General features: G+C 35.6%; 1 protein-coding gene and 1 long non-coding RNA gene across 2 annotated transcripts; one reads left to right on the forward strand and one right to left on the reverse strand.

The window, feature by feature from the left end:
• HIF1A (hypoxia inducible factor 1 subunit alpha) lies at positions 1-18,450 on the reverse strand. Its single transcript, XM_026088613.1, has 14 exons — positions 18,260-18,450; positions 17,186-17,331; positions 17,003-17,087; positions 14,953-15,065; positions 13,615-13,817; positions 12,113-12,219; positions 11,781-11,928; positions 10,667-10,887; positions 10,202-10,482; positions 9,549-9,671; positions 8,894-9,288; positions 7,903-8,011; positions 4,907-5,033; positions 1-4,746 (listed from the first exon to the last, which is right to left on the reverse strand). Exons 1-14 carry the CDS (start codon positions 18,306-18,308, stop codon positions 4,595-4,597), a joined length of 2,259 nt encoding a protein of 752 aa, XP_025944398.1. The 5' UTR covers positions 18,309-18,450; the 3' UTR covers positions 1-4,594.
• LOC112976891 lies at positions 9,220-27,766 on the forward strand. The gene is made up of 3 exons (XR_003257211.1): positions 9,220-9,304; positions 17,019-17,095; positions 27,248-27,766. It is a non-coding gene; the product is annotated as an uncharacterized LOC112976891 (long non-coding RNA).

The raw sequence follows: 27,766 nt of genomic DNA on the forward strand, positions 1-27,766 counted from the left end.
TTAGAAACAAACCCTCTTTTTATTGAACTTTATACTGTTACACAATCAAAAAGAAATACAATCACAAATATGTCAAAATGTTTCAAGAGAAATATCAATTGCAATATGTTGTACTTGGTTCCAAAAAGAATTCCATTAAAATATACCACTTCTTCATGAGAGAATACTGCTATTATTCACAAAATCTACCATACTGTATAAATCCAGTAGCAAACAACTTTTTGGTAACTTGGCAAGCCTTGCTCAAGGTAAACAGGGAAGCAGAAGAAAAATGACAACCCATTTCTAGAGTTTAAATCAAAATCACAGTTCTCCTCCAGAATGGAGCTCTCCAGGGAGGCAAGTGCCTGATAGTTAATGCTATTTTTAATGAAAGCTGGATACCCAACTCATTTAAATTCCTATGAAAATATTGGCCTTCCTACAAAGCACTCTTAGGCTGTGAAATGTTCATTTTCATGCTGGACTGTTGCAGTTCAAATAATCTGAATCATGTAGTGACATCTGAATGAACTTTGTGTTCTGATCAGTAGCAGCTAATCAAAGATCATGGGGGAACAAATGGTTGACCTCAGGCATATTCATCCATAGACTGATTCATATTGGTAGAATACTCATGATTTCCAGATTCAAGAGCACCGTTCAAAGGAAATGATTCATTCAGCAGTGTAACAATGGGGAAAAGCCTGCCAACAGATACTAGTGAAACAGCCCCCATTTGTGCATTGTTTAGCTTCCATTCTTCAGCTGTTAATTAAACAACTTCTTAAAATAATGAAAAATGACTATATTAAATATGCAATGGTTTAACCTGTAATAATCAGAATTTTTGATTCCTACTATTTTATTTCAATAGATGCCTAATTGATAAATTCATTCAAAGCAAGTTTTTAGTCTTGAAATGGTCACCAGTGCTATAAATAAGGTTTTAATTGTCCTTTCTGGCCTCAATCTGTGATTCTTTGAAGTAATTCATTATTACTGGGGGAAGGTTTGATGTGTGGACACAGACACAACCAACATGGAAACTGCTAAAGCTAAATTGATTTAGTTTTACCCAAAAGCTTGTCAACATCAACATACAGTCCCAAGCCTACCTTCCTACCATGGGAGGATGGTGGGGTAGTAAGTGTGCACTTTAGATTCCAAGCTACCTTAATTTACACTGTGTATTACACCTAAAATCAAGTCACTGGACAGTGGACTTAAATTTGACTTCATGGGAGCTACACATCCATTTAATTATGACTTTTTCAGCTCAAGGAATATTTTAAGTGCTGGCTTAAATATATAAATTTCTTTCACTTTTAACAAAACCAGCTAATCAGAGTGTTGGTGAGAAAGACATAGGCAACTAGTCTGTGATTTTTTTCAAAGTCAAGGTTATAAAATAATTACAGATGTGGGGGATAAAGGCAGAGGAAATTAACAATGTAACTGCACTACATACAAGGACAAAGTGTAATGGCTGGTTCATTTGCATGCAAGTATATTAGCAAAATGCAGTTCCTAAAGCCAGACATCCTAATAATTTGACAGTAATCAGGTTGGTAAGTCTGTACACAGCAGACAGGGAATAAGTGAGGGCCTGCAGAATAACAGAAATTCATATCACAGTCTGGCCTGAAATAGTGGAAGAAACTGAATTCTTGAACAGTGATGAGCAAGAAACTAGAAGCGCAATCAGTTCGAATCTGTGCAGGAAAAAAAAAAAGTAAAAAGCTAAGATGACATAGCTTGACTACTGTGGCAGTTGTGATAACCTTCTGAAAGCTAACTTTGTTATCCTCTTCAGTTTGTGTGGCAATGATAATCTTAAATAAAGTCCAGAGTAACAGAACTACTATCAAATCAGAGGATATAAATATTCTATTGAGAGATGAAAAGGGTAACCCAAGAGGCCAGCTCAAGAGCTTGCTGGAGGAGTAAGAAAAGCTGAACCCACTCCTCTGTTTAATGCATCTATAAGGCTCTCCTCACTGTCTCATGGAAGCATCACCTTAATCAACACAGAGTTAAGCATAAAAGGGTTCCCCCTACCAACTGGTGTTTTTCCTCAAGCCTTTAAGAACTTCATTACTAAAAGTTCCTCTACTGAAGATAGAGAAAAAGAATCCATGAAAAGCATGCCATCCAAAGGTCCTCACATAGAGCTACTGCATACCTGCTGTTGCTTTCATCCAGAGAAATTTATAAGCTTTGAACACTTAAAGGTTGTGCATTACAAGTCTTTAATACTCAGTAGCAGCTGTGTATATTCAAAACATGTTCTCTGCACAAAGCTTGAATTCCAGCTTGGTGCACCTGCATGCCTTCCCCTCTCTTAATGCAAGTTCTACTCCAACTATAAGAAGTAAGCCACCATATTCTGCTACCCATGCCTTACCTCCATTAAATAAGGCATTTTAGTGGGCAGTTAATAGTCTCTATTTAATTTCATTAATTGTCTCAGTTTGAAAATCATTCCTCTTAGTGAACAGTAAAGGTTATTTAAAAAAAAGGGTTAAACTTATGTAACATTATATTGATTTCAAAAGTCTCAAAGAATCTAATGAAACAAATTCCCATTTTCAGATATGGATATGTCAGTGCTTAAATTTTAGAAAAATTAAGACGTATTAATGTCTTAAATTGTTACAGCACATGATTTTCAGGAAGGAATTTAACCATGGCCAAAATAAATCCTGCAGTAAGACACTTCACATTTGATTTCTCTTGCACTGAAATATTTCTTAAAATAGTCTGAAGAGTGCACAGAGTATCTTGACTGTATTTACACATTACAAGGTTGTATCAGTAGCACCGCGTTCTAAGACAGCCAAATGAGAAAAGTCAACTAGTCAAAGTTACTGACCCAACAGCATAAGGATGTTGAGAGCAAGCTTCCTTTATCATTGAGTACCAGCTTCATTTTTCATCATGCAGTTTTTGTGACAAAAGCAAAAAACAAAAGCCAAAAAACCCCACTATCTTTATTTGATCAGTCTTGGGAATTTTTAGTTTTCCTGCTTTCCAGTGTTACCTTGATAGTGCTTCCAGAGACAAGCCTTTAAGCTGTTCATAAGAAAGAATCTTTCCACTCTAAAAGAACACAAGTACGCTGTCTTCTCACTTTGAAGTATACCAATGGGTGTAATAACTGGTTTAAAAATTTAATGTCTTTGGCCAGCTGTAGTACAACACTGTCTAGGAGACTTTAGTACTAAATAGGCTCAAATAATTAACTTGGAGATGGTTAAGGTCAAAGTAAGGAAGCAATGATTCCCAAACAACTCTAAGTTAAAAAGGGAACACTGATGAACAATAACCACTAACAAAAATATAAATTATCTCATTTCTCTCAGATAACACACTCCCCAAGGGGGCCTGGTCCACATATAGTTTATTGATGTAAGAAAACAATACAGTTAGTGTTAGATCCAACCACAAAGAGCAAAAGAATGAGTGAATGAAGGTTTTGTACAGTACATATAGGAAAATAAGATGTTTGTGCCAACTATATACTTCTAAATAAAAAGGCTTCTAAGTATATTCAAGTTATTGAAATCTACATGAAAACATGGATGTTAATAGCAACAAGGTGCATAAAACCAAAACATCAAAATATCGAGCAACTCAATGATGTACTAGATAAAACTTTGCTAACAATGCATGATGTTTTACAATCTGCTTGAAATATCACCTATACCACACAGGGTAAGCTGAACATTTAGATTTAAGATCATACACAATATTAGCATTAACTTCAACAACTACAGGCAGGGAATTTTTTTTTTTAAGCTGGCAAAGTGACTACTTTAAGAACATCAAACTCTCTCTCTAAATTGAGAATGTTTCCAAATAAAATGCTGCTAGCCCTTTCCAGATAAAGCCTTTCCCTTTGACTAATCACACTCATTTAAGTCAAAAGCATAAGACAGCATTTAAGAACAATTTATATTACAACATGACTAAAATAATGACATAATCCAGGTTTAAACATGATTTCATAGGCAAACAAAAAAAAAATTCTTCTTAAAAACTAGTTTTTATAAATGCAGAATATATTGCATGAGGAACTGCTGGTATTTTTTTAAGAAAATATATTGTGCGATTGTGGCTACAATGCACTGCTGCAAAGCATTGTTGTTTCTTATAAAAATTATTAAAATAAAAACTTATTTGAACATAAAGAGTAAGAGAGCACAAGTCTTCCAACTACTTACGAAGGGCAGGATGGAAGTATTGCCAGTTTTTCTTGTGTTGACGTTTTACTAATGATAAGTTTTGGTGACCAACTCCCCAGCCAAAAAATAAATATTTTTTAGAATCAGGTGCATATTTCAAAGCTGCTATTGCAAGTGTGTTTTAAATGTAATGGACTTAAAGTGTATGTACCAAAGAATTATAAAAATGCACTATAGGTTGAGTTATTGTTACATAAAGAACATATTAAAAAGACTGTCAAAATAAGTAGAAAGGGGATCAAAACTGAACTAACTGAATTAGTGCAGTACTGTAGCCAGGCTTCTAAAATCAGATATAGAAAATATAAATAGACTGCTTTAGGTGATGATTCACCAGTGTCCAAAAAAGGAGCAAGTATTGTGAAGGCTCAGTTAACTTGATCCAGAGCTCTGAGCAGTTCTTCACCCTGTAGCAGGTTTCTGTTGCCTTGTATAGGAGCATTTACTTCACAGTCGTAACTCGTGAGTTGGGGTAGTCCACTCTCATCCATCGACTGCCCTAGAAGTTTACTTGCTATGTCTAGAGGGAGGGGGGGGAAAAGCGCACTTTATTCACCATGTTTCACCTTTCTTCCCAAATTGTTCATAAAGGAGGCAAGTTGGGATACTTTAAAGGCACTCAGTTTTCTCTTTCACACACACAACCACCTACGTATTAAAAAAAAAAAAAAAATACTAACCAGTTGATAGTAGAATGATTGTCTTTTGCTCCATTCCATTATGACCATTTGTTTTGCATCCCTTTACACGTTTCCAAGCAAGTGATGCATTTGCTCCACGATCACTTGTCTGCTGCAATAAAGACCCCTAGAAAGAAGTAAAATAAACTTCTTTATTGAATGCTATATCCTTCTATGTTCCTCTTCCAAACTAACAGTACCTATCACTAATTACTAATGTAGGCATTGCTACAATTTAAAGTGGACTTCCTTCAGACCTTTGGGAAAATATATTTCTATGTACACTGGTCTTAAACTATTTAAAAGAAAGTGAAATCAGATTTCAAGATATTGCCTCGCTTACAGAAAACAACTACTAAATCCTGGTTATCCTCAGCTACCATGCTCAAGATTAGCATGTACATGTACACATACACACCCATTTAATCATCACTGCTCTTGCCTGAGTAAGCATCAGGTTTTCACTGAAGTCTCTAATGGTTTTCCACAATGAAGTTATTAGTGTGCACAGGAGATTCAGGAACCTTGGTAGGTTGATTCTATCTAGATTTAAGTAGTAAAACTCTACTTGCACTCCAATTATTGCAACCAAACCGTTTGATTTAAATCCTGTGGGGAATGCAGCCCTGATCCATTCTAATACAGATATGGCTCCTTAACATCTTGTTTTGACAGAAGCATACAAGATATGGAGATCCAAAGGCTTTTAAAAGAAGCTCCATTTAACTTAGAAAAAATTGCCACTGAATCAGAAAAATGGGATGGAAGGAAAAACCCCCAACTTAATAGCAAGTTTGCTAGCAGCAGTAGTTGAATTTGCAAAGTTTTGTTTTGTTAGTAGTACAGGCAGTTGCACAAGGAAGAAAAAGTAACTCAGGATGGTGCCATTATCCTAGACACTTGAAATATTCAAGGACATATGTTTTCAGGTTATGAAACATCCATGCAACTCAAAGAAAATTGTATAATAGAAGTTACAGAGTTAAACAGCTCAGAAGCTGCATTTTGTAGTAAGGTCAGTCACCTACATTGTTGCTGGTTTATTTTTTATTGTGAATGCAATACAGTACTTAATATTAAGAAAGATGTAGCTTGTATTTTACTCTGTAATGATTTGGATCATTATTTCATAATCTTACTGTAACACAGCATGCCCTTGCCATATTCTCCTGGTTTTGTAGAAAACTAAAGTAGTATTTTACTTTGTCTTCATTTAATTTCACTGTTTTTGCAAAATAATCCCCCCTTCTATACAGTTAGGAAGTCATGAAAGCTATTTGCACAATCCCAGAATACTATGTAATATAAACCTGCATTTAATGTCATTTTTCTTGTGTGCACGTGCAAGGCCTAGTTCACACACTCAGAAATCTATTCTAGAGAAAGAAGCCAAATGATACAAAAGTTTGCTTGAAATAATGTCAGTAAGACCCAGCTACATTAAAAATTCAACCTCTGATGGTGCAGAAACAGTCAAAATATTCACAATATTTTTGTCAGATACAGGAAAAAAAAGGTGTAGCAAAGGATGAAATATGAACCTATAAGCATTAAAAAGGCACTAAATATAGAGGTCCAAACACTTATCATAGCAGTTAATACATAAGCATTTATGTTCTGTCACATATGCTATTTTGCATATTTTATCAGCAACATTGTATGACACCAGAAGCACTGTTACATAAGAAAGAGGCAACAAAAGGCAATAAAACTTGTAGAGCTGTGAATTCTTACAAAACTACTGGAAGGTACAGAACAACATGCATGAAAGTGCAAAGCATTAGGGAATGAAAACACTGAAATATTATGGACGGTTTTTTGTTTGGTTGTTTTTTTTTTTTAAGAGTAAAATCTGCTAACCTCATACAAAAAGCCTGGATGTATAAATGCTTTTCCCAGCTGTCATAGGGAAGATCAATGATAAGACAGTATAGAGTGATTACTGTCATCCCCAGAAGCTGAATGCTAATACAGGCATAGTTCATAATTCATGAACTATGAATTATACCCCTGTGTGTGTGTGTATATATATATATATATATATTTATATATATATGTATATAAAATACCCCTGTGCTGTAAGACATACTGGATGACTGTATCTAGGAAATGGACCACAAGAGAAACAAAGACTCTCAAGGGCTATGTTGCAGTAGAGGAACTAAGAATTAACTGTAAAAACTTTTAAGAGAAGTAGGAATTTGCAATGAAGGCAAGAAGAGAGATACAGTATTGTAACAGCAAAGCCCAAGACTCCAAAATACTAAGGACTGATGGTGAAAGACAAAGCTCAGGGAGACAAAATACCCGTGCAGAAGGTAACAAGCTGGATATCCCAAATAAGTGTGGGGGGGGAGGGGAACACACACACACACACACACACACACACACACACACACACACTACATAAAAGGTTGCTTTTGAATAGCTAAGACAAATGATGATGAGCTACTTGCATGCACCAGTACTGGAAAGAGAGTGCATGAAAAGAAAGTAGTAGTAATACAGGTTTGCTAGGTTGTATGAATTCTATTCACTTATGTTCAGTTGGTATTTGTTATCTGTCTCAGACTCAGAAAAAAAAAAATGAAGTAATAGAAAGAAGCATAAGGAACACCATCCCCAGTACTGACAAATATGACAATAAAGTTTGAAACAAAAGTGAAATAAATATGTTAATTTTAAATGTGATGTCTTACATTTTTGAACATTCTACTGAAGGAGAATGCCTCTTTGCATGCATGTTCACAGAAGAATATCTTCTACCTAATCAAGAAATGTGCTTAGGTATAGAGCACACTTTTGAAACACCTGACAGTAAAAGAGAACTAAAATCAATATCTAATATAGGAGGGAATTTTACTACCAAATAATCATCTTTAATCCCAAGATTCCACTGCATACTGATAGCTAAACTCAGGATTCTGCACTGATGCCTAATTTCAGAAATTTCAAGTTTAAAAGTGAATATTTTAAAATGGTAAAACAAAACTCACAATTCCAACTGCCTGAAAAAGTGAACCATCATGTTCCATTTTTCGTTTTCTCTGAGCATTATGCAAAGCTAGCATCTTTGGATTTAGTTCTTCATCCATTGCAGTAGATCTAAGAAAAATTGATTCAGTCTGTTAAGAAGTTTATACTATCCTCAAGCCATTCTTCTTTTGTGGATACTTCATATATAATATGACAGAACTGAATTTATGTACTATACTACTTGTCTTTGGCAAGTGACTCATTTCAACAGTTACTGACTATGAGCATAGCAAATGTTAGCTTTAAGTCTTGTTGTAAGACTCAATGACTTATAACAATTTTAAAAGGCTTTTTTCTAGAAAAAACACAAGCATAAAGGTTCAGCAATTCACTGTCTTTCTACAGAAAGGAGGGAGGGAAGGGTGAGGAAAAGGAGTCTGCTTCTATTTTGAATATTTGCATGTACAGATAAAGCTTCTGTGTATCAAAGATCTGGTGTTCTGATTTTGTAGAGTTTTCTATCATGATAAATATCTGCTACGTATGCAGATATTATGACATATCCATTATTATGAAATATGGCTTGTTTTAAAAGCATCACATGTAGCTTAGAGACTGTAGCTATCTCTTGCATCATAATGAATTGGACAAGAAAAGCATCAGAAATATTGTATCATTATAACTACTTGTAAATTGCCTACTGTATTCTTTTAAAAAGGCTGCAAGTCAGGTACAGGAGCAGAACAAAATTATGAACGCAGTTTGCTTATAGTAGCTGCCTGCTTATGTAAGACATCTATGTAAAAGCTACCACAAAAAAGCTGCTGAGAAGTTAATTTAGGGAAACTTACTATACCAAAAATATCTTGTTTGAAATGTCTAGATTTAAATGTATCAATTCCTACACTGCAGTAGAATGCTGAAGACAGCAATACAGTTGCACTATTTCAAAGTGTATTACATCTAACTTCTGGAACAGATACTAAGGCTTAAGCTTAACTTTTAAAATACCTTTTATTCAGAGTGACTGTTAGCAAACTGGGTGCTCCCGGACAGGATTTCTCTGTCTGATCCAAAGTTCCTTTTCCTGCTCTGATTGGAGATGCAGTTCGACTCCTGTTCCCACCATATGGCGATGCTGGGGCACTACTCGTTTCGCTGATTATGTGGACAGGAGATGAAGGAACAATTAGTGTCTTCACGTCATCCGCACGTTCTGTCACTGGTTTTATTTCATCAGCAGTAGTTGATGGCGTCTGAGTCTGCTGAAATATGGTAATGGTGGCTGCATTCTGAGAGCTGGAAGAACTGCTTTCCAGTGGAGATAGCTGATCAAAGGAGCGTAACTGAAAGTCATCATCCATTGGGATATAAGGAGCCAACATCTCCAAATCTAAATCAGTTTCCTGGAAAACATATAAGGTAAAACTTGTAATACATCAGAATATCTCAGCTATGACTTCATGGCCCCATTAAGGCTCTTCCTCTTACCAAATATTTAGAATAATTTTCTGCAATCTCTCTTCCTTTATTTTAATAAAAGTCTGATTACATAAGAGGAGGGAGGTTCCTGAAAACATTCAAAGAAAGAGAAACAGAAAACAAGAGAAGCACATTGTGAATGTAAGAATTAAGATATTCAGCAGTTGAAATGAGTGTACATTACCTGAGTAGAGAACGGATTTTTTGCTTCTGTATCTATCGCAAAGAGTTTCTCCACTAATTCCAGTTTGAATTCGTTAGCCATATCATTATCCACATCAAAGCAATAGTCATTGGGACTACTGGGCTGTAAAAATATTTCAAATGCACTTTTTAAGTTTCTATAATTATATTATTTTGCATTATTTCTACGGAATCTGAAAAAAGTACTAATGTAAAAAAATTAATTCCAAGCTGTAGCTGCACAAAACTAAAATAGGAGAGGAAAACATTTACACCTTTTCTGCAATACATTCAAATTTACCTCTTTTGGGAAGCACATGACTAGCTGGAACTTTGAAGGAGCACCTACAGTAATTTATTGCAGCTATTTTGCTATTTACAGTAGTTGTCTCCAAATCATCCTTTTCTGTAAAGACCAATCCCAAACTGTTCCTACTTCTATCACATGTACTATTGGATGCACTTCTTTAATGAAAAGAATTTTCAGTATGAAAATTTTATCTTTTTTTCCCCTCAGATCATGGTATAAGCTTAACTAAGCCACAACTTGTAAATAATTTTAAATTCCCGTCTTAGCTGTATCTTTAATCTTGCCCCATAAGCCCCACCAGAACATACATTTTAATGACAGTGTATCCAAACTACATAACTAACCTCAGGTGAACTTTGACTGGTACTTGCATCTGAAGGACTGGTTGGTTGCTCTTGCACCTGAGGCATGGTGAAAGAAAGTTCTAGTGGCTCTGTGTTTGGCTCCAGCTTTGATACAACTTCTCTATTGAGTGCAGGATCAGCATTGCTACGAAGTGGCTTTGTAGTTTCAGAGGCAGGCAGTGGGGACATTGCCATATTTATATTCTGCAATTTCTCACTGGATGAGGGGAGCATTACATCATTATACAAAGGAACTTCATCACATTGTTGTTCATCAGACTCTATAAAAATTAAAAGAAACCATCAACCTAAGTACAAGTACTGAGTGTGTGTATGGACCTCATTAAATTTAAACAGTGGCTGAAATATCATTAGGCAAGTGACAGTGGAGGTTATTTTCCAAAGTGTACTGTCAAACACTAACTTTACTAATAAGCATGCWCTGTAATTGAAGCACACACCCACCATTGCTGCTGAAATCTAAAGAGATAATTGTGTCTCCAGCAGCTGGGGCCAGCACAGTTAAAGCATCTGGTTCCTGTTTAAGTTTTTCAAAGAGGCTGTTGGTATCATCCAGTTCAGCTTTGCTGAATATTTTGGTCATTTTCATATCAGGAGACTCCACTGGTTTCAGCATACACTCGGTTTGTCCAAGGGAAAAAATCAAGTCTTTCTGAACAATTCCACTGTCAGACAGAAAGGAAGATTGTTATTAAGAACAGCTAAAAGGAATAATTCCAGCATTAACAGTTTTATAAGTTGCAAGTCGTGAAAAGAAAATTACCAGGACAGAAGTTTTAAGAATTCTTTTTTTCTTATTCATTCCTTCCTCAAATGTTATATACAAAGCAAGTGCTAGTTGTGGTGCCATAAAAAAAAAAAAAATAAGTAGACATGCTTTCTTGAAAGCATCAAGAAAGCAAGGGGGGAAAAAAAGAAAAGTTAGGGATTTCCCTAAATGGTCCTTTTTTTAAAATGAATGTACTATATTAGTAGATTGGTATTGTTACATTCAGTACAGTTTTGAAAACTAAAAATTTAAGATTATTGTGTAGCTGCACAAAATTATTTAACAAATCTGCCTTAAGTTGAAGCTTTAAACTAAAAAAGGAATTTTGATGAAAAAAGATAGGTGGGGTTAGGAAAGACATCAGTACTGATGCTCTGGCTCAATGACTAAAAATCATCAGTAAAATAAACAGCTTCAGACTGTGGACAAAGATTAAATAGATGTCTAGGATGCAGATATACTCTCACATGCTTCCATTGTAATGGTCCAGAAGAGCCTGCCCTACTCATTTGCTTGCAGAGATCTCCCTACTGCTATCACTAGATTAAAAAAAAAGTGTGGGTGTGTGGTTTTTTTGTTTTGTTTTAAACACAACTCCTAGTTCTACAATGGGCAGTATTTAAGCAAAAAATTCAWTGGTAAGAAAAATAGTAATATCACAACATATTCAACAGGGGACCAGATACTCAGCAGGTTGAAGAAAAATAATAATAATGCCATCAGAATCTGACTCCATCTTCAATAAAAGTCAGAAAGAAGAAAAAGGATAGTGATGTCCACCCAACTTACCTCAACACATAGTTTACGCATACTATGCACTGTGGCTGAGAATTCTTAGTGTTGTATATAACAGTTGCTTGAGTTTCAACCCAGACATAGCCACCTTGTTTAGCAAGCATTCTGTACTGTCCTGTTGTCACCTGCCCTTTTGTGAACACTAAAAGCAAAAAGGACATCAGCTTTAATTACAGGCAGGAAAAACAAACACGGTTTTCAAGAAAAGTATTCACTGCAGATTCATATCTGCAATTAAAAGAAAACCCTCTTTATTCTGCTGCTTTCCCCAGTGCTGAATCTCATCTCTAGTAGCTGGARAGTTTTAAATACATCTTTTCACTTACTATCATGGTGTGTTTTGGTCAGATGATCAGAATCCAGTGCGTGATAGTACTCATAAATTGAACGACCCAAGAGTTCCTCTGGCTCATACCCCATCAACTCTGTAATTCTTTAAAAAGAAGGGGAAAAAAAATGCTAAGTAAAAGCAGACATGGAATAGCACTAATACTCATTTTGGATGCTTGCAAATCTAGAGAGATCTTTGAGTCACTTCCATACACATTAGCAGCAATGTTGATTCACTGTTAAGTTTTCATTTTGAAGTAAATTGCCTTTTTTCTTCTTCTTCTTCTTCTTCTTCTTCAAAAGAGAAGTTTCGGCAGGCACAGGATTTTACTTCTCATTAGAATATTTATAAACCTGTGCACTGCAGGACAGGATTTAAGTAAATCCCTGCTTTCTAGGCTTTTTTGCTTAAAGTTAAGACTACCTTCTTATAGACTAGAATATCAACTTACAGTAATACAAAAATGTAATAAAAAAAATACATATTTCAACAGCTTTAAACATGCAACTAAAAGAAACAGGAATCATTTATTTTTCCACCATCAACAATTGTCAGCTTTTAAAGAAAACAGTATTTTCCTCRGCCCCTAGAGGGCAGTGCTAACTAGGAGGAAGCATTTATTTGCTATTTGTCCTACTCCACATGCAGAATTTGACCAAATATGTATGTTTTTATGCAAGAGCGTAAGTCCTAGAAAGGTAAAGTCATAGCAGAAGGCAGAAAATAACCTGCACCTTCTGCAACAACTAGTAAAAAAATTACTTTCTGTTATAAAGAAAATGAAACTCATAGCAGCCACTGACAAATAATACCCAATTAAAAAAAAAAAACAAAAAAAACTCAGGGCAATGAGTTCCTTCACTTCCATTTTTCAAACTTGTCAAGCTCAAGTTTCCAGAGCATAGAAAGAGCATTCTTATGTATTCCACTGCATCCAAGATTTGTACTGGAATGCAACAATCTCATTTTAAACAGCAGATGTACTGCATCAAAAGTACAGCTGAACTTTTTTTTTTCTTTTTTTGAGAACACACACTGATCTCCTGAAGAAAAGGAGGGAGAAGGGGAGGCAGCAGTAAAATGTATCTCACGAGTATCCTAAATACAAGCACTCTTTTCAGTCACTGAAAGTTTCCACCATCTATGACAACCCTAAAAATCCTTCCTGTTCTTCAGTATCCAAAAGAATCTTATTTCAGTTTAGTTTTACTGTTGTCACTATGCTAAGAACCAGTTTGAATAGGTATTTAACTGCAGGCAAACAAATTATTTAGGAATAGTAACCCTCCACCTTCCTTAGTTTTAAAAATTTGGCTTTTATGTAAGACATCCTGACCAATTAATAAAAGCCAAAGCATCACATTGAAGACTGTTTTGCAGGTGAATGAAGTTAAGGATTAAGACTATCTAAAGGTATAATGCCTACATTAGCAAACACATACAAACCTTGCAAATCCTTCAAATTAATTAATCTGTTAAGCACAAAACATATTTTACCTTTCATCACAATAGGAAAATTTCATATCAAGACTGTGACGACTGAGGAACGTTTTACTGTCCAAGGGGACCTCAATGTTTGATGGATGAGGAATAGGTTCACAGATCAACACCAAACATGTCATGGGAGGCTTTTTGTAGCCACAATGAGTCTGATTACTGCATGTGTCATACACACGAATATGTCCAGTGCAGTGGAGTACCTAGGGGAGAATTAGATTTTTAAAAGAGACCACGTTCTTTTCTGGCAGACAACACAGAGCTTATTTCCATTAGTACACTTCCAGTAAAGTTCTTCCCCCACCCCATGTCTCTTTATTCTGTTATTGATATCAGCAAAAACAATGCAATAAAGCTTTCAAACCAATTTGAGAAGAGAAAAAAAGAAAAAAAAGGGGGGGGGGGAGAGTCAGTTCTCCTCCTCATGCTACACAGCCTGTGATTACTACACTGGCAGCTGGCTGCCACCTCTTTCCTCCCTGATGTTCACTGAAACAATGCTAGAAGGTTCTGCGCTTCTCTCAAATTTGAGTTACCTGAATGATGACATTGATTTGCAATTGCATCGCTAAAAGATATTTTACTTTTTCAGTTTGAAAGTTACAGAAAGAGTAGCAGTCTCCATTTTAGATCTTTTACAGGAATGATGTTGCAAGGAGAAATCAAGTAGGTTCTTTAAAAGATAAGAAGTTTGGCATTTTCTCACACACMCCCCAAGCATTCCAAAATAGAAATAGCTCATATACAGCAGAAAAGAAGAAAGAAGCTGTGTGATCAAGAATAACTAAATTAAAGTTATAAAAAAAAGTTTTGATTAGGATTACCACTTGATATAGTAAAAGGTTGTATTTTGCCCAAAGAAGAAAATGCATTCATTTCAGAAAGTTATCAAACTAGGCTCTTTTTATTCTAATTATTAAAAATGGGATAGCCAGCAACTTCAGAAAGAGCAATATTCAAGTCCTTCAGAGAGATCTCGACCATCACATTTACAATCAAATTAAAATCAGTTATCAGCATAATCTAGTGTCAGGTAACTTTTTCCTCAGAGAAGGCTTTACACAAACATATTTAGGAATTATAATTTCTAATAAGTAAATAACCTCTGATTTAAAATGGAGAGTTCATTAAGACTTTTGAAAAATAATTTTAAAACATTGTTTCAGTTACCTCCCTGGTGTATTCAGCATTAAAATTCAGCATATTTAAGCACAGTCATTAAGTACTTAGTGAAACTCAAGCTCAAGTGACATTAACTAGAAATGTTGAAATACAGTAAGTTATGACATCTGAAAAGCCAGCTGCCAAGCTGCATAAATATTCCTTTGCATTAGTTACCTTCCATGTAGCAGACTTAATATTCACTGTTCTTCCCCTGCTAGTCAGTGTACACTTCATTCTGAGAAAAAAGCTGCGCTCCGTGTTCTGCTCTTTGCCCTTTTTCACAGGACCTAACAAAAGCAAATAGTAAACCAGTTCTTAAGCTCTTGGATCATCTTCCCCGGATGTAAAAAACGTGTTACAGAACTATCTCTAAGACTAGGAGAAGCCAAAAAAAGTTAGCTTGAAAAAAGTCAAGAAATCCTAATGCAAATTAATACTAATGGTACTAATTTTTTTAGTTTTAYTTGCTAACAGTAACCTTTAAGTTTGCCTTTATAGAAGAGAACCTTTCCAAGTCAGTTACTAGCTAGGCTATTTAAAAACAGCCAGCCTAATTTGGGTAGAGAAAATGCAAACTGATCCTACCAGAGATCACTGAGAATTGAAAAGGAAATAAAGTACGTAGGATAAGGAGAGGTGGGAAAGAGTGAGTTTGCAGAGGGGTGCTAATGAGTTAGAACTAAGTTATGGTACAGCATGGAAGTTTAGAACACATGAGCTTACTTATAAGATTATATAATATTTTGTTCATCTTCCAAAGACAATAGTTACTATGAAATTCTTCACGGTAGCTTACAGTGCAGCTACCAGCTTGAGAAAATTCATTAGAAAACAGTAAAGCCACTACACTGCCTTGTCATTGTAGCTATGCTGATAGCAGAGACAGAGACTGATGTGGACAAGCCTACTCTGTGCTGCAAGGGAATATCCTCAGTAAAAGAGAAAAAAATGCGAAGTTCAGAGAAACAACTACAACCTATTTAATTCAGTTTTTAAAACTGTGCTTTTTAAAGAGTTAAACCATTTCAGAAATTCATAGTTGAAGATCACTCAATAATGTTATTGCTACTAACTCCTGATGCTTAAGGATGTGCTCTGAACAGCGGCTGTAAAAGATGGAGCAGCTTTCACAAGTCTGATTCAGACATTATTTTAAAAATTGCCAGCTTCGAAAGTTTCAAAAGCAACCTGTAAAACCAGAATGCAGTTCAGAGTTTCTGCCAATCATATTTATATTCATTTGCACCTGTACAATCCCAAAGAGCAGTATTTAATCCTCAAATCCAAACCAAAGTAATTCCACTGATGTAAAATCTGCAGTAGAATGTAACCTGGGAATTCTAATAAATATAAAAATGTATTATTATTACTGTAATTTAGGGGTTTTGTCTGCCAATTTCATTTGCAAAAAAGATTTGTTAATAATGCTTTCCAGACATCTTACTCTAGTCTAGTCAATTTAGACATGCTAGAGTTACTTCTCATGACACTCATTAACACCCTGTTTTTTAAGAATATATTTTCATAACAAAACAGGTGTTTACCCTGCTTTAGTGAAGATTTTTTTTTGCAGGTGGAATATTGTATTCCAAGTTGGGGGGGTGGGGGGAGTCTAATCTAGCCCTGGATACATACTTCAATAATAAGGGCAGAGAAATTTAGAAAGAGCTTACCAAAAAAAAAAAAAAAAAAAAAAAATCAAAGTCAGGGCCCTTAATACTATACCTTATCTGGTCTCCTCCACTGAACTAAATGGAATCACACTTCTGATTTAGTGATACAAGAAAGCAAAAGTGGGTCTTAAGTGATTTTCCCTTTAAGCTGTCCTGAGAAGACATGCTTAGACCAAGACAAACGTACCAAAATTTAACTTCTCTATATTATTCTATAGCAATCACTTAAAATCATTCTCATTCAGCCTGCCTCTAACTACTGTTTTTCCTGTAGGCATGCTAATTCTTTCAACCTTCAACAATTCTGTTTGAGTCATTAATTTTGTTTTAGATTAAAGAGTACTAATGAGTCTCATCTCTCCTACAATTAGAATACTTCCAAAACATCCTGGCTATTTCTGTAGTTAGTGTCTCCGAACAAGATGTGAGATCTAAAAAATAAAATATAATATTTTGTTCTCTCTTAACTCCATTATCTAGCAGATAACCAAACATGCTAATGACAACAGGAACTGTCCTTAACTAAATTAAATAGATTTCTTTCTTCTCACCATTTCTGTGTGTAAGCATTTCTCTCAGCTCTTCGTGGTCACATGGATGAGTGAAATCGAACACACTGTGCCCCGTCAACTCAAACTGTAAAAGTAAGTGGTACAATGAGTCTAACGTTTTATATTCAAATCTGTAAAAAGTTGATACATTTTTGTAAATCTTAGGAAGTGTCAATATTTCACCTGAGTAAGTCCCATACACTTGTTCACGTTTTCAGACATGTAAATCATGTCCCCATCTTCAGAGAGAACCATGACAAATCCGTCAAGAGCTTTTAAGTAAAAACAGTTCAGCTCCTTCTCCATTTTGGCTTCTGTCTCCAGCTCACCTACAAGAACCCACATACTTTTGTGAGTAAACATCAGTCATTCTTCACTTACCATCAGGAATGATGTCTGGCACCAGTCTGTAAGGAGTCAATCTAGCAGGACTGTTCAAACATACTGTAATTCACTTATCTCAGATAAGTGACCAATTAAATTCTTCAAGGTCTGGCAATGATACCATGAATTACAAAGTAAGAGTGAGGTTAAACCTACTACTTCCTACATACAGCAGTAAACCTTCACCTTAAGGAAAAGCATAAATACCACCACCTATCTCAAAAAGGCATTACAAACTTTTCTCAAGGACTTCCTTTTAAGAGTATGTCTATGATACGCAGGAGTAATTTTGATGTAGGCAGGCACACATGACTACCAATAAGTAGTACAGCATCCATGGCATGCTAAACAAATACTGGTTCATAAGCTAGCTCAGATACACCTATCCATACAACTGCAGGAATGACTGCAACAAGGCAGACATTGCCTCGGTAAACTTCACCTTCAGTGGAGTACAAATTATAAAAAATCCCCTGCAGGTTAACAAGAAACACCCACAGTTAGCTAGGCCAGCTTTGCACCTACCATCTACAGTTTAGTAAAGCACAGTTTTAACCTAATTCTCTAGGAGAAAGAAAGCTTACATGAAAGAAACCTAACTTTGGGAAAGGGGTCACAAAGTTGAGACTCTTAAAATGGCATTGTGGCTCAGCTTACTCTGACGAGGCAACTAGTATCATCAGACCAGAAAGGGGAAAAACAAAGTCCATTAAACTGTGGCCATGTTTTTCCTGTGCCTTCACTAATAGCTTCTTTCTAGTGGAAAGTCTCCAACCATTAATTTCAGTATTTTTTAAATTGCTCATAGGCTTTAAAAATAGCAGTATACATGCAGCCCCCTTCCCCGATTCTGTTGATAAGTTATTCACTTACCAGCATCTAGCAGCTTCCTCATTCGCAGGTAGCTGATGGTCAGTCTCATAATAGAGGCCTTGTCAAGGTGTGCACTCACGGTGTGCGGGAGAGGCAGCTGATGAGCAAGTTCATAGAACACTTCAGATTCCTTGCTTCTTCGGCATCTGGCTGCATCTCTTGATTTTTCCTTTCTGCGTTCTGAACTAATCCTATATGAATAAAATTTGGGGTTAATATAAAAAGCAAGAGTAGGAGTCCTTAATGTAAGTCAAACTTGAAACTATATAAGCTGCCCAGTAGCCAATACATTTGCTATTGAAATTGAATAATTTAAAACTTCATTTTTAAATTTAATTCCATCCCTATCCTGTATTTGCACACACATTTCTGCAGCTATTGGGCTTTGCCAGAATTAGACTCCAAAACACAAAGTCTTCCAACAATAAAAATCAGTTCTTAAAAACAGATATCTACATACACTGAATGTTCTTAAAGTCCCTGTCATCTCATACCTTGACTGCTGCTCTCTAGCCTCCAAATCCTGTTTCCTTCCTCTTTCCTACCAACCCCTAAAATCCATTCAAAATACTACAGCTTAAGTCATTTCCCATATGATGCTTCAGTAATATCATGTACACCCTCCAAATTCCTCCATTAACCATCTCATTCCTCACAGGCTAAACTTGTCATCCTTACAAAACCCACCTAGCAAGTCAGGTATGTAAGGATGTTGAGTTAACATAAGGTGTCTAGCTTTTCCAGTATCCCAAAAATTACATTTCCTATTTCTTTTTCCTGTATAGCCCCTTCCATAGGCTCTCCTATGCTAGGAAACTCCCCACTGTAAAGAAGTTACCTCATTCTCCCTCCATTGCCTCTATTAAACTCATCTCCCCCCAAAATGCATGAAATAAATTGCAGCTTGCTAACAGCAAGCATGGAATCAACTGTGATTTTCCTCTAGTCAGTAATCCTGACATTTATGCATTTATTATCCCTCTCCCCTGTACCCACACCAGTTCATGTTTGTCTCATGCATCCATCACATTCTTTTTAAACTAAGCATTTTGAGACAGGAACTCTAAATTTTTCTTATGTTTGAACACAAAGAGCTCAATGCTGCTATGGTCCCTGGGGAAGATTAGGCCACTTCAGTTAAATGTGCTTTTATTTTAAAATGAACAGTGCAAAAACATAAGGTATTAGTTTCAGGTTTTCTTTCTATACATGTATGTCTTCTGAAGGCATGCTACCTTCATTTTACACTTAATTAAGATACAAAAGACAGTTGTAGTAATCTGTAGGATTACCTTTTTCCATTTTTCCATTTACTTCCATGAAAATTGTAAGATAAATATATGCCTATAAACACTGCTTCAAAGTTGCATGTCTTTTAATGTTATCATAAAGAGATTAAGTATCACTAGTTGAAGAAGAAAACAATCCTGCATTACACTGCATTATAGTTACTACCAACAAACAGTTTAAGAATAACTTTTAAAAGTCTAGTCRGTTTAGAAGGAGGCCAGGCATTATCACTGCCAAATTTTCTTTTCTAAGCCTGGAGATCTGGGAAAAAGATATTATATATAACTTTGTTTAGCACATATCCTGTGACAGTACCACAAATGACAGAAGAAAGTGACTCACTAGCTGATTTTACCTGGGAAATAGTGAATCTGACTACATGGAAGCAGTGAAATACAGACACAGAGAAACACATTTTTTAGTCCTTTATCTGCCGTGTTATTCACAGTTATAACAGCCAAAAAACCTGCTTAGCTTGTGCAACAATATGCCAGTGAYAATACTATTAACACTGATGGCAGAAGCAAGAATGCCTTAAAACATGAAAGTAGTTTAAGAAGTTGCTATAAGGACAAAGTAAATTGACAAAATTTCTTCCAAAATTACCTTTTTTTTTTTCCAACTTCATGAAATTTTAAGGCATCCCCATCCATTCCTAGCTGCTATCATCCATTCCTTCTACCCCTCCATCACCGCCAACAAAAGTAAGCTTTAGCAGCTTAATTTTTAGAATCATAAGTTTCTTAAGAAATAAGAACATGATCACGTTTTCTCCTTTGCATGGCAAAAATCAGACTACTATATTTCTATGTAATGAGACTATATCAACATAATAGTAAAGGAGGTCTTTGGAAAACTAACAGATATCAAATCAGTTAAAAAAAAAATAATAATTACTGACATAAAATAGTCCTATCAGTTTCTCCAAATGCAGCTTGTATTCCTTAAAAGGAAAGTATAAAATAACTGATGATATTTTCCTATCTTGCAGATTTCTTCACATTCAGTCTCAACGTGAAGACAGATGTTACTGCTCTAGTAATAGCAATCATGATCCAAGAAGCTTGAGGCTTCCCAATATACAAGTATATCCTGAAACAGTCATTACTTTCAAAAGTCTGACCTTTAAAAACATTGAAAAAATATTTTAGCTCTGTAACCTGATGGATTTAACGTTTCTTTCTGAAGTCAGGCCTCAAATATCTTTTCCCTTAGTGGAAAACTAAGGGTGCAGGTGAACATACCATTCCTGAATCTCTTAGTCCTCTTTCTTGGACTAACGATATCTCTCAACATGGGTAAAACAAGAAATTACGCTGCCTTAGATTCACCTTTACATCTGATTTTTCTTTCCTAGATGCTCATTCAAGATCCCTTCTGAGAAAAGTTCCTCCTAGTATAGAAACTCAGGAGATTAATACTTGAAGTGATTGTTTTCCATCTGACTAGATGCCTACAGTTTTATCATGGCTTCCTTTTCAACAGGAGACTGTTAGCACTTTTAATTAAAAAACAAAAAAACCCACAACACACAAACAGGCTTTGGCAATAATGCTGTGCATGTCAAGACTACAAGTTTGTCGGGCTTAAAAATAACAAATACATGCGGAGAAGGACAATTCAAGAGATGGAAATAGATACTAGCCTCACGGGTTGGAATTTCAGCCCTTTCTCTTACATTTTCTTTATGAAGGCTTTATATTCTCAAAAATATTCCAGACATTTTCTAGATTTTACCTACTTTCAGCACACCTAGCAGCAGACTTCAACACAGTCAAAATTTCTCACAGCCACTGAATTATGAATTACTGAGTGAAATACTGCTAAAATCAAGCTTGTAACATTTCTGTTAAAATTCAATTCCAAAACAAGAGAATCAAGTGCTGCCTACTGGATTTTTTTCTGATTTTACAACAGGCAAAATTCAAGTAACAACTGAAATATTAGTACCAAACGCTGATGTTTAAGTGACAGATTCTAGTCTCCCTATTACTTATTATGTATTTCCTTTCTAGAAAGACTACCTACTATATACAGATAAATATTTAAACATTAAATATTTAAATAAATAGTAGCACAGCAGTTTGCTACTTTTTTGTTTAAAATTAAGCTGTAACCAATCTGAGTAAAAACTAACAATTTAACTAGGAAGATCAACTACCAGCTTCAAAGAGTGTTTCTTTAATGGATCAAATTAATGGGGARAAAAGGTCTTTCACAAACGAGGTTTGTTTAATGACCAAGTGAAGTCAGAGTTGCCTCAATGTGGGATGTCACCAAATGAGAGAAAAAAAAAATCCTTTAGTGTTGCAGCTACTCTAACCTTTGTTGCTTCCAGTTAAAACAAAGTAAATGAAAAAGCTATGCCTCCACTGGGTGGGGGAGCACTTAAGGAAGAGGACTTAAAACAGCAAGATGTGAAAACTAGCACTGGCATAAAGTCAGTTTAAGTCATATAGCTTAGAGGTATTTTCTTAAGTTGCACCTCTGTAAAAAAAACCTCATGGTCTTCACTACAGAAATATCATTCCGTGAAGATAGCAAGAACACAAGTTCCACTTAAAATAAATCCAGAACTTAAGATCTTTAATACAACCTTCTGCTATCTTTTTCACATGAAAAAAAAACTAAATATTCTAAAGAAAATCTCAGTTGAAGAGTGGATTATATGTTCATCGAAAATATCATAAATGCTCATGCTAGACAGGAAATTGCATGCATTTTCAGGTATGATGTTTCCTGCGCAATTGCAGCGCCAGACATTCGTTTCCATTTTGTATTTTTACCACAAGAATAGAGAAGCAGAGAAGCAATCTAAAGCGGGATATGCACTACAGCTCACAGAAAGCAGTGATTCCGTGAAAATTTTAAATCCCATGTCTGGCACATTCTTATATATGTAAAAGATGTTCATGTATAATAGCTGAATAAACATCTGCGTTCCAAAAGAGATCAGAGTTAGATACCCAAAGCAAAAACATATTTAACCACCAGGATCCACTACAGCTGGACTGAGAGCTAGGCTAAAGGATATTACCCAGGCTCACTGCCCAAAACGAAAAAGGTTTTTAAATATGGCAAGATGAATATAAATAAAGCTTCACAGCAGGTTTTTGAAGCAAGTAAAAATTGGCCCAATAGCCTTCAGGACAAAGCGTGCCAGCAGCAGTCATACCCATGCCAGTTACAGATGTAACATAGCCTTTGTACTTGAATGTGTAATTCCTGTAATTGTGATCACATGGGCCATTCCGGCCAGAACTTCACCCTTCAACAATATATTGTCCACCATATCATCCCAAAGACCCCAAAAATCACATATTTCTACAAGCAATTCCCCAGTCTTCTAAATATATAGCCTGCTGTTTTCATTTTCTCAAGTACAAAACTAATCAAGGACCATATTTAAAGCTAACTTGTTCCTCCTTATTCGCCACTACTAACTTAAACCAAATAGGAACTCTGGAAAATACCATTAGTAACCAATAAATTTCAGCTTTAAATTACTAGCTAGAATAAAAATGAGTCAGTGGACAGACCTTAAAACAGGCAGCACATTAACTTTGTCTCCTTCTAGTTTCTTAAACCATCATGCACTGTTGAAAATTTTTACAGATGTGTACACAGTATTACATTAACACAATGTGTCATTTTACTACTGTGATCAATTTTCTATCTTTCCTAGCTGCACATTTTTTCATACTAACTTACTCTCTCTAATCAGATTTTTCCCTTTAGGTATTTTAGGTATTTTCAATTCCCATGTAAAATAGCTATTGCATGTGTATTAATCCAGCCTCTTGTATATTGATTCAGGTTTTGAGAACATTCTAAAAAAGTGATTATAAACGTCTTCCAACAGTCATTCACATTTTTCTCTTTAGAAGTCTTTTCTAAAATTGAGAAGCCTTAATATCAAGACATCTGTTTTTAAACAGTTTCTTAAAGGTATTTATCTTTTGAATACAGAAACAGAATATAATCCAAATCAGTGGGTTTCAAGCCAAGTAACAACATCTCAATATTGAACTTTAACTAGTTTTCAGTTCTGAAATTAATTTCATTCATTTGCCAATACAAAATTTCATAAGGAATACTTTCATGTTAGATGCAACCTATTCTGAGGTAGGAAAACTAGTACTGGAAAAATCAGACTTCCAAACTGAGTCACAAAGACTGTGTCCTCTCTGTAACAACACAGCTTTAACTTTTTCTTTTTTTCTTTTTTTTTTTTTCATTAAAGAAGAAAAGAGGCAGCTATTACAGTAAGATAGTATATTAACAATTTATGCCATCATTGCTGGTCTTTGATCTTACAAAATAAATCTGTAAGTGGCCTTGTATTTAGCTTGTAAAGTTGAATTCATCCCTGCAGCTGGTACAAGACATGGTTGTCTTTTTATGCCTAGCCTAAAAGAAATGCTTCTGCCAGCATAGCTGTATGGGTCAGAGGTGCAACTCCTGATTCACCGTAGTACTGCAGCGGAGTACCTCAACACAGATACTTACTCCTGCGTAAGGGACACAGTCCCTGACAGCTCTTACCTGCTACCGCACAATAATAGACCTTTGCTAATAAAACACAGCCTAGATACAACCTTACTTAAAAGTACAGACTCCCCAAAAGTCTATTACAACAGAACTTTACTCTCTGAACAGTACTGAATATGCAGTCATTCAATTTTCTTTACTCTTTGTTAGATGTTTATTTTGTCCAGAACTCTGGACAAAGAACCTCCAGATAGGCCCAGTGCCTACCACAGAGAAACTAAACCAGCGTAATTCCACTTCCCTGAAGAAGATTTCACATTAAAAGGGGGGTTATAATGTAAGCAGAGTACATTACCCAAATCCAGATATCTAAGCATACAGGGATTTAATGATACAAATATTCTTATTAAAAACAAAAAAACAAAAACAAAAAACAAAACCCCACACACATCTTACACCTGGCTCAGGGAAAAAAAGTCACATACAGAGCATATGCCTGTTAGTCCCCTTCTCCCCTTAAAAAGAATTTTTGATTAAAATTGGTCAGCTTCAACCAGAAGCAACAGAGCAGTAATCTCTAAAAACTATCCAGTTCTGCGACAGGCCTGCACAAAGCATTCCCCAGGGCCGCACGCGCTCCTGAAAGTCCCATTCCCTCTCGCCTCTACACCTCCCAACTAAACAGTAACTTATTTGTTTGGCCAGATCACCAGCCCAGATGCAGCAGCCCATTCGCCAGTCGGCATAGACAGGCATGAGGATTAGCCACAGCACAGACTTTCTCRCTCAGCCGACAACCTATAAAATAGGTTCAGACTTACGAGCGGGGGAACTGGGTGCATTACAGTCAGTCTTATGAGGGAGCCGCAACTTTTGTGGTTTAAGCACAAGAGAAAAGGGGGGACAGGGGACCAACTTCATCAGGTCTGCTTGCTTCCAGGACTACATGTTTCATAGTGCCAGAACACTCTTTCTGATAACGGGGGAGAGGCATTTCAGACCCTGCTTTTGAGCACTTATTAAAAATCTGGATTTTCAGTTCAGGAAGTCTTCAAGGGACAGACTTCCCAGGAGCTGCAACATATACACATATCCTCCAGAACAGCTAGTTTTGCTATGCCTTTCCACAAAATGTGTTAAAATTAACTCCTAGAAAACAGAAATTTTAGCTTTCCCAAGTTGGTTAGGAAAGCTGCCCTTTCCTTCTATATCTGCGTTACAGAATTAGCATAATCTTCCAGTTAACAGCTCATGATGGGCTCTGGGTTACAGCTTCATCATTTCTTGCTTTGACATGATTTTCTTTTGAAACATTATTGTCTTCTCCAAYACAGTGAATTTTATTTACCAATTCTGCTTACTTTATAATCTCTGTAGAGAATTCTTTTGAGAGAAAAGAATCCTAATCTTGTGTGTAATCACGAGCATATTGCTCATTATGAATTAATGAACATTATGGCCCAGTAATCTAACATAGAAAAATAAATCAGAAATCCATTAAACAGAATAAAAAGGATTAAAAGAGCTGCTAAATGCAGAAACTAGCATAATAGTCAAGCACAGAGACAAACAACATTTCCGTATGTAAACTATTAGTTAAATTTTGTTTGTACATTTCCTTCCGACAAAGCAGTTAAAACTATTTTCTTTACATTACAGCAGTTATGAGTGTTTACCGTAATTTGAACACCACCAAAAAAAAAAAAAACCCACTAACTGGAATAAAAACCCCAATAAATTAAAAAAGGAAGCAATTCAAACTATGCATTAGCTACAGCACCACAAACTCTCTGCATAAGCAGTGCCTTTGAAACATGTAGCTCCTTGCAAAACGATAGTGGAGAGAGGCTCCCAAATGAGACAAGAGTCCACCCTGTTACATGTTAAACAACCTGTGCAGTAAGAGGCCTTACTATCTAGAACATGAAGTCTGTATAAACAGCCATTTTACAAATAGGTAAATTATGGCATAGAACAGTAAGCCTATGGTAACATAAGAGCCAGTAGCAAAGCCTGGAACTCCTAAACTTTGTGCCAGACCATATTTCAAAATTATCTTCCATCTGTATTAGGCTTTGAACAGACCTGAAAGATGCAGACTCTTGATAAAGTAATTTTAGTCTAAATCATGACTTAAAATAAAAGATTTGTTTTATAAGTCATTGYGTTCAACCTTTTCAGATTGGAGGCTGAACACCTTTTCTCAGTGCTTCAGCACAAGTTGTTAGCCTCGTCACTTCACCTTTGCTAATTGCTAAGTGCGTTTAACTAACAGCATATTTCAAGATCAAAGTTTTAAGAACTAATTGAAAAACAAAATAGAAATATAAAAATACAAAATTTTATTCTTCTATATGTATAAAGAACAAAAAGATCCACTAAGCAGTCAAAAAAAGCTTACATCAATAGCTAGGATAAAAAGCCTGCAGCGATTTCAGTGGGACATGCAGCAGATGCAACAGTGTGAGATAAGAAAACAATCCTTTCCAAAGAATTGAGCACTGAATACCCCAGTCATCAGCTAAATCACTTCCATTTAGGTCCTCCYGCTTCTTTAGCTTAGTTAGGGACTGAAGCTGTAGACTTTATATTTGACATGGATTGCTTTAAAAGTCTTCTATTGCTTGGAATATATTCTTATCCATTCAAAGGGATATAAGTATGTAAATGTGAAGAGGTAAGTCTATAATAATTCCCTTTTCAGGATACCAGTCCATTTATTATTCTCAGTTGTGAGCAGCATGAAATAATTTCACAAGAACAGGAGTCCTGGCCTCAAAATTCTTTTGCTTCTTGAAATGTAAAAGTTTTYACGAAAAGAACACCAATCTGGTTTTGGTTCAAGGTGATAGTAAAATGATATATTCTGGAAAAMAAAATGCATCATCTTTTTCAGATAACACTTCCATGACAAAGACATTCAAATTTAGTTAAAAGGAATATTAAATAAGTTACTTAGTAAAAAGTTTCACTGTTGTAAATAGAGCAGTTTGACACATGTAAGCACCRTGATTCAGTTTCCTCAATTCTTCATTTGAACTTCAGGCTCCATTTTAATTTGATGCAAGTTACAAGTTCTGAAGTAACATTTTTCCTTAAAATGCTTAACAAGTGTTCATTTTATACCATGCTGAATTAAATAGAAGTTTCACAGTTTCTCTCATCAGTCTGCAATACACAAAGTTTATTGTAGTAAATATTTTTAAGGAACTACTAACGGATCTTCCTGAAACATCAGTTCTTCAGTATCAGCAGAGCCATTTCGAATGCTTGGGACTCCTACAGCTCAACATTTTACAACACTGCATTTCTGTACAAGTCTCAGTATTATCAGGCTTCAACAGAAGGAAGTGACAGATTATGCATACAGTGAAACTCATCTTTATCAACGCATTTGTTCTGAGCAAATATCTTGGACCAGATCCTCAGGCTGGTATGAACAGGCATAGCTTCAATGAACCTATGCTAATTTACATCAACTGAGGCTCTGGCTCCACATCAAAGAACCCTAAAGTRTTCGTCACCTACATAAACTGTATTTAATAATAATAATAAAAAAAARGCATGAATTCACTTGATTTYATGTTCATGCTTCTAATCATTTCAGAACTTACTTTTTATAAGGACTTTTTTTCTAAGCTAAATAAAAGATCTCAGCAGAGGAAAACCTTAATAACCTTCATATCACAATGTTTAATTCGAAAACCTGCATCTTCCCTGAATTTT

Source organism: Apteryx rowi, unplaced genomic scaffold (assembly GCF_003343035.1).
Source record: "Apteryx rowi isolate R43461 unplaced genomic scaffold, aptRow1 scaffold_78, whole genome shotgun sequence".
Taxonomy (NCBI): domain Eukaryota; kingdom Metazoa; phylum Chordata; class Aves; order Apterygiformes; family Apterygidae; genus Apteryx; species Apteryx rowi.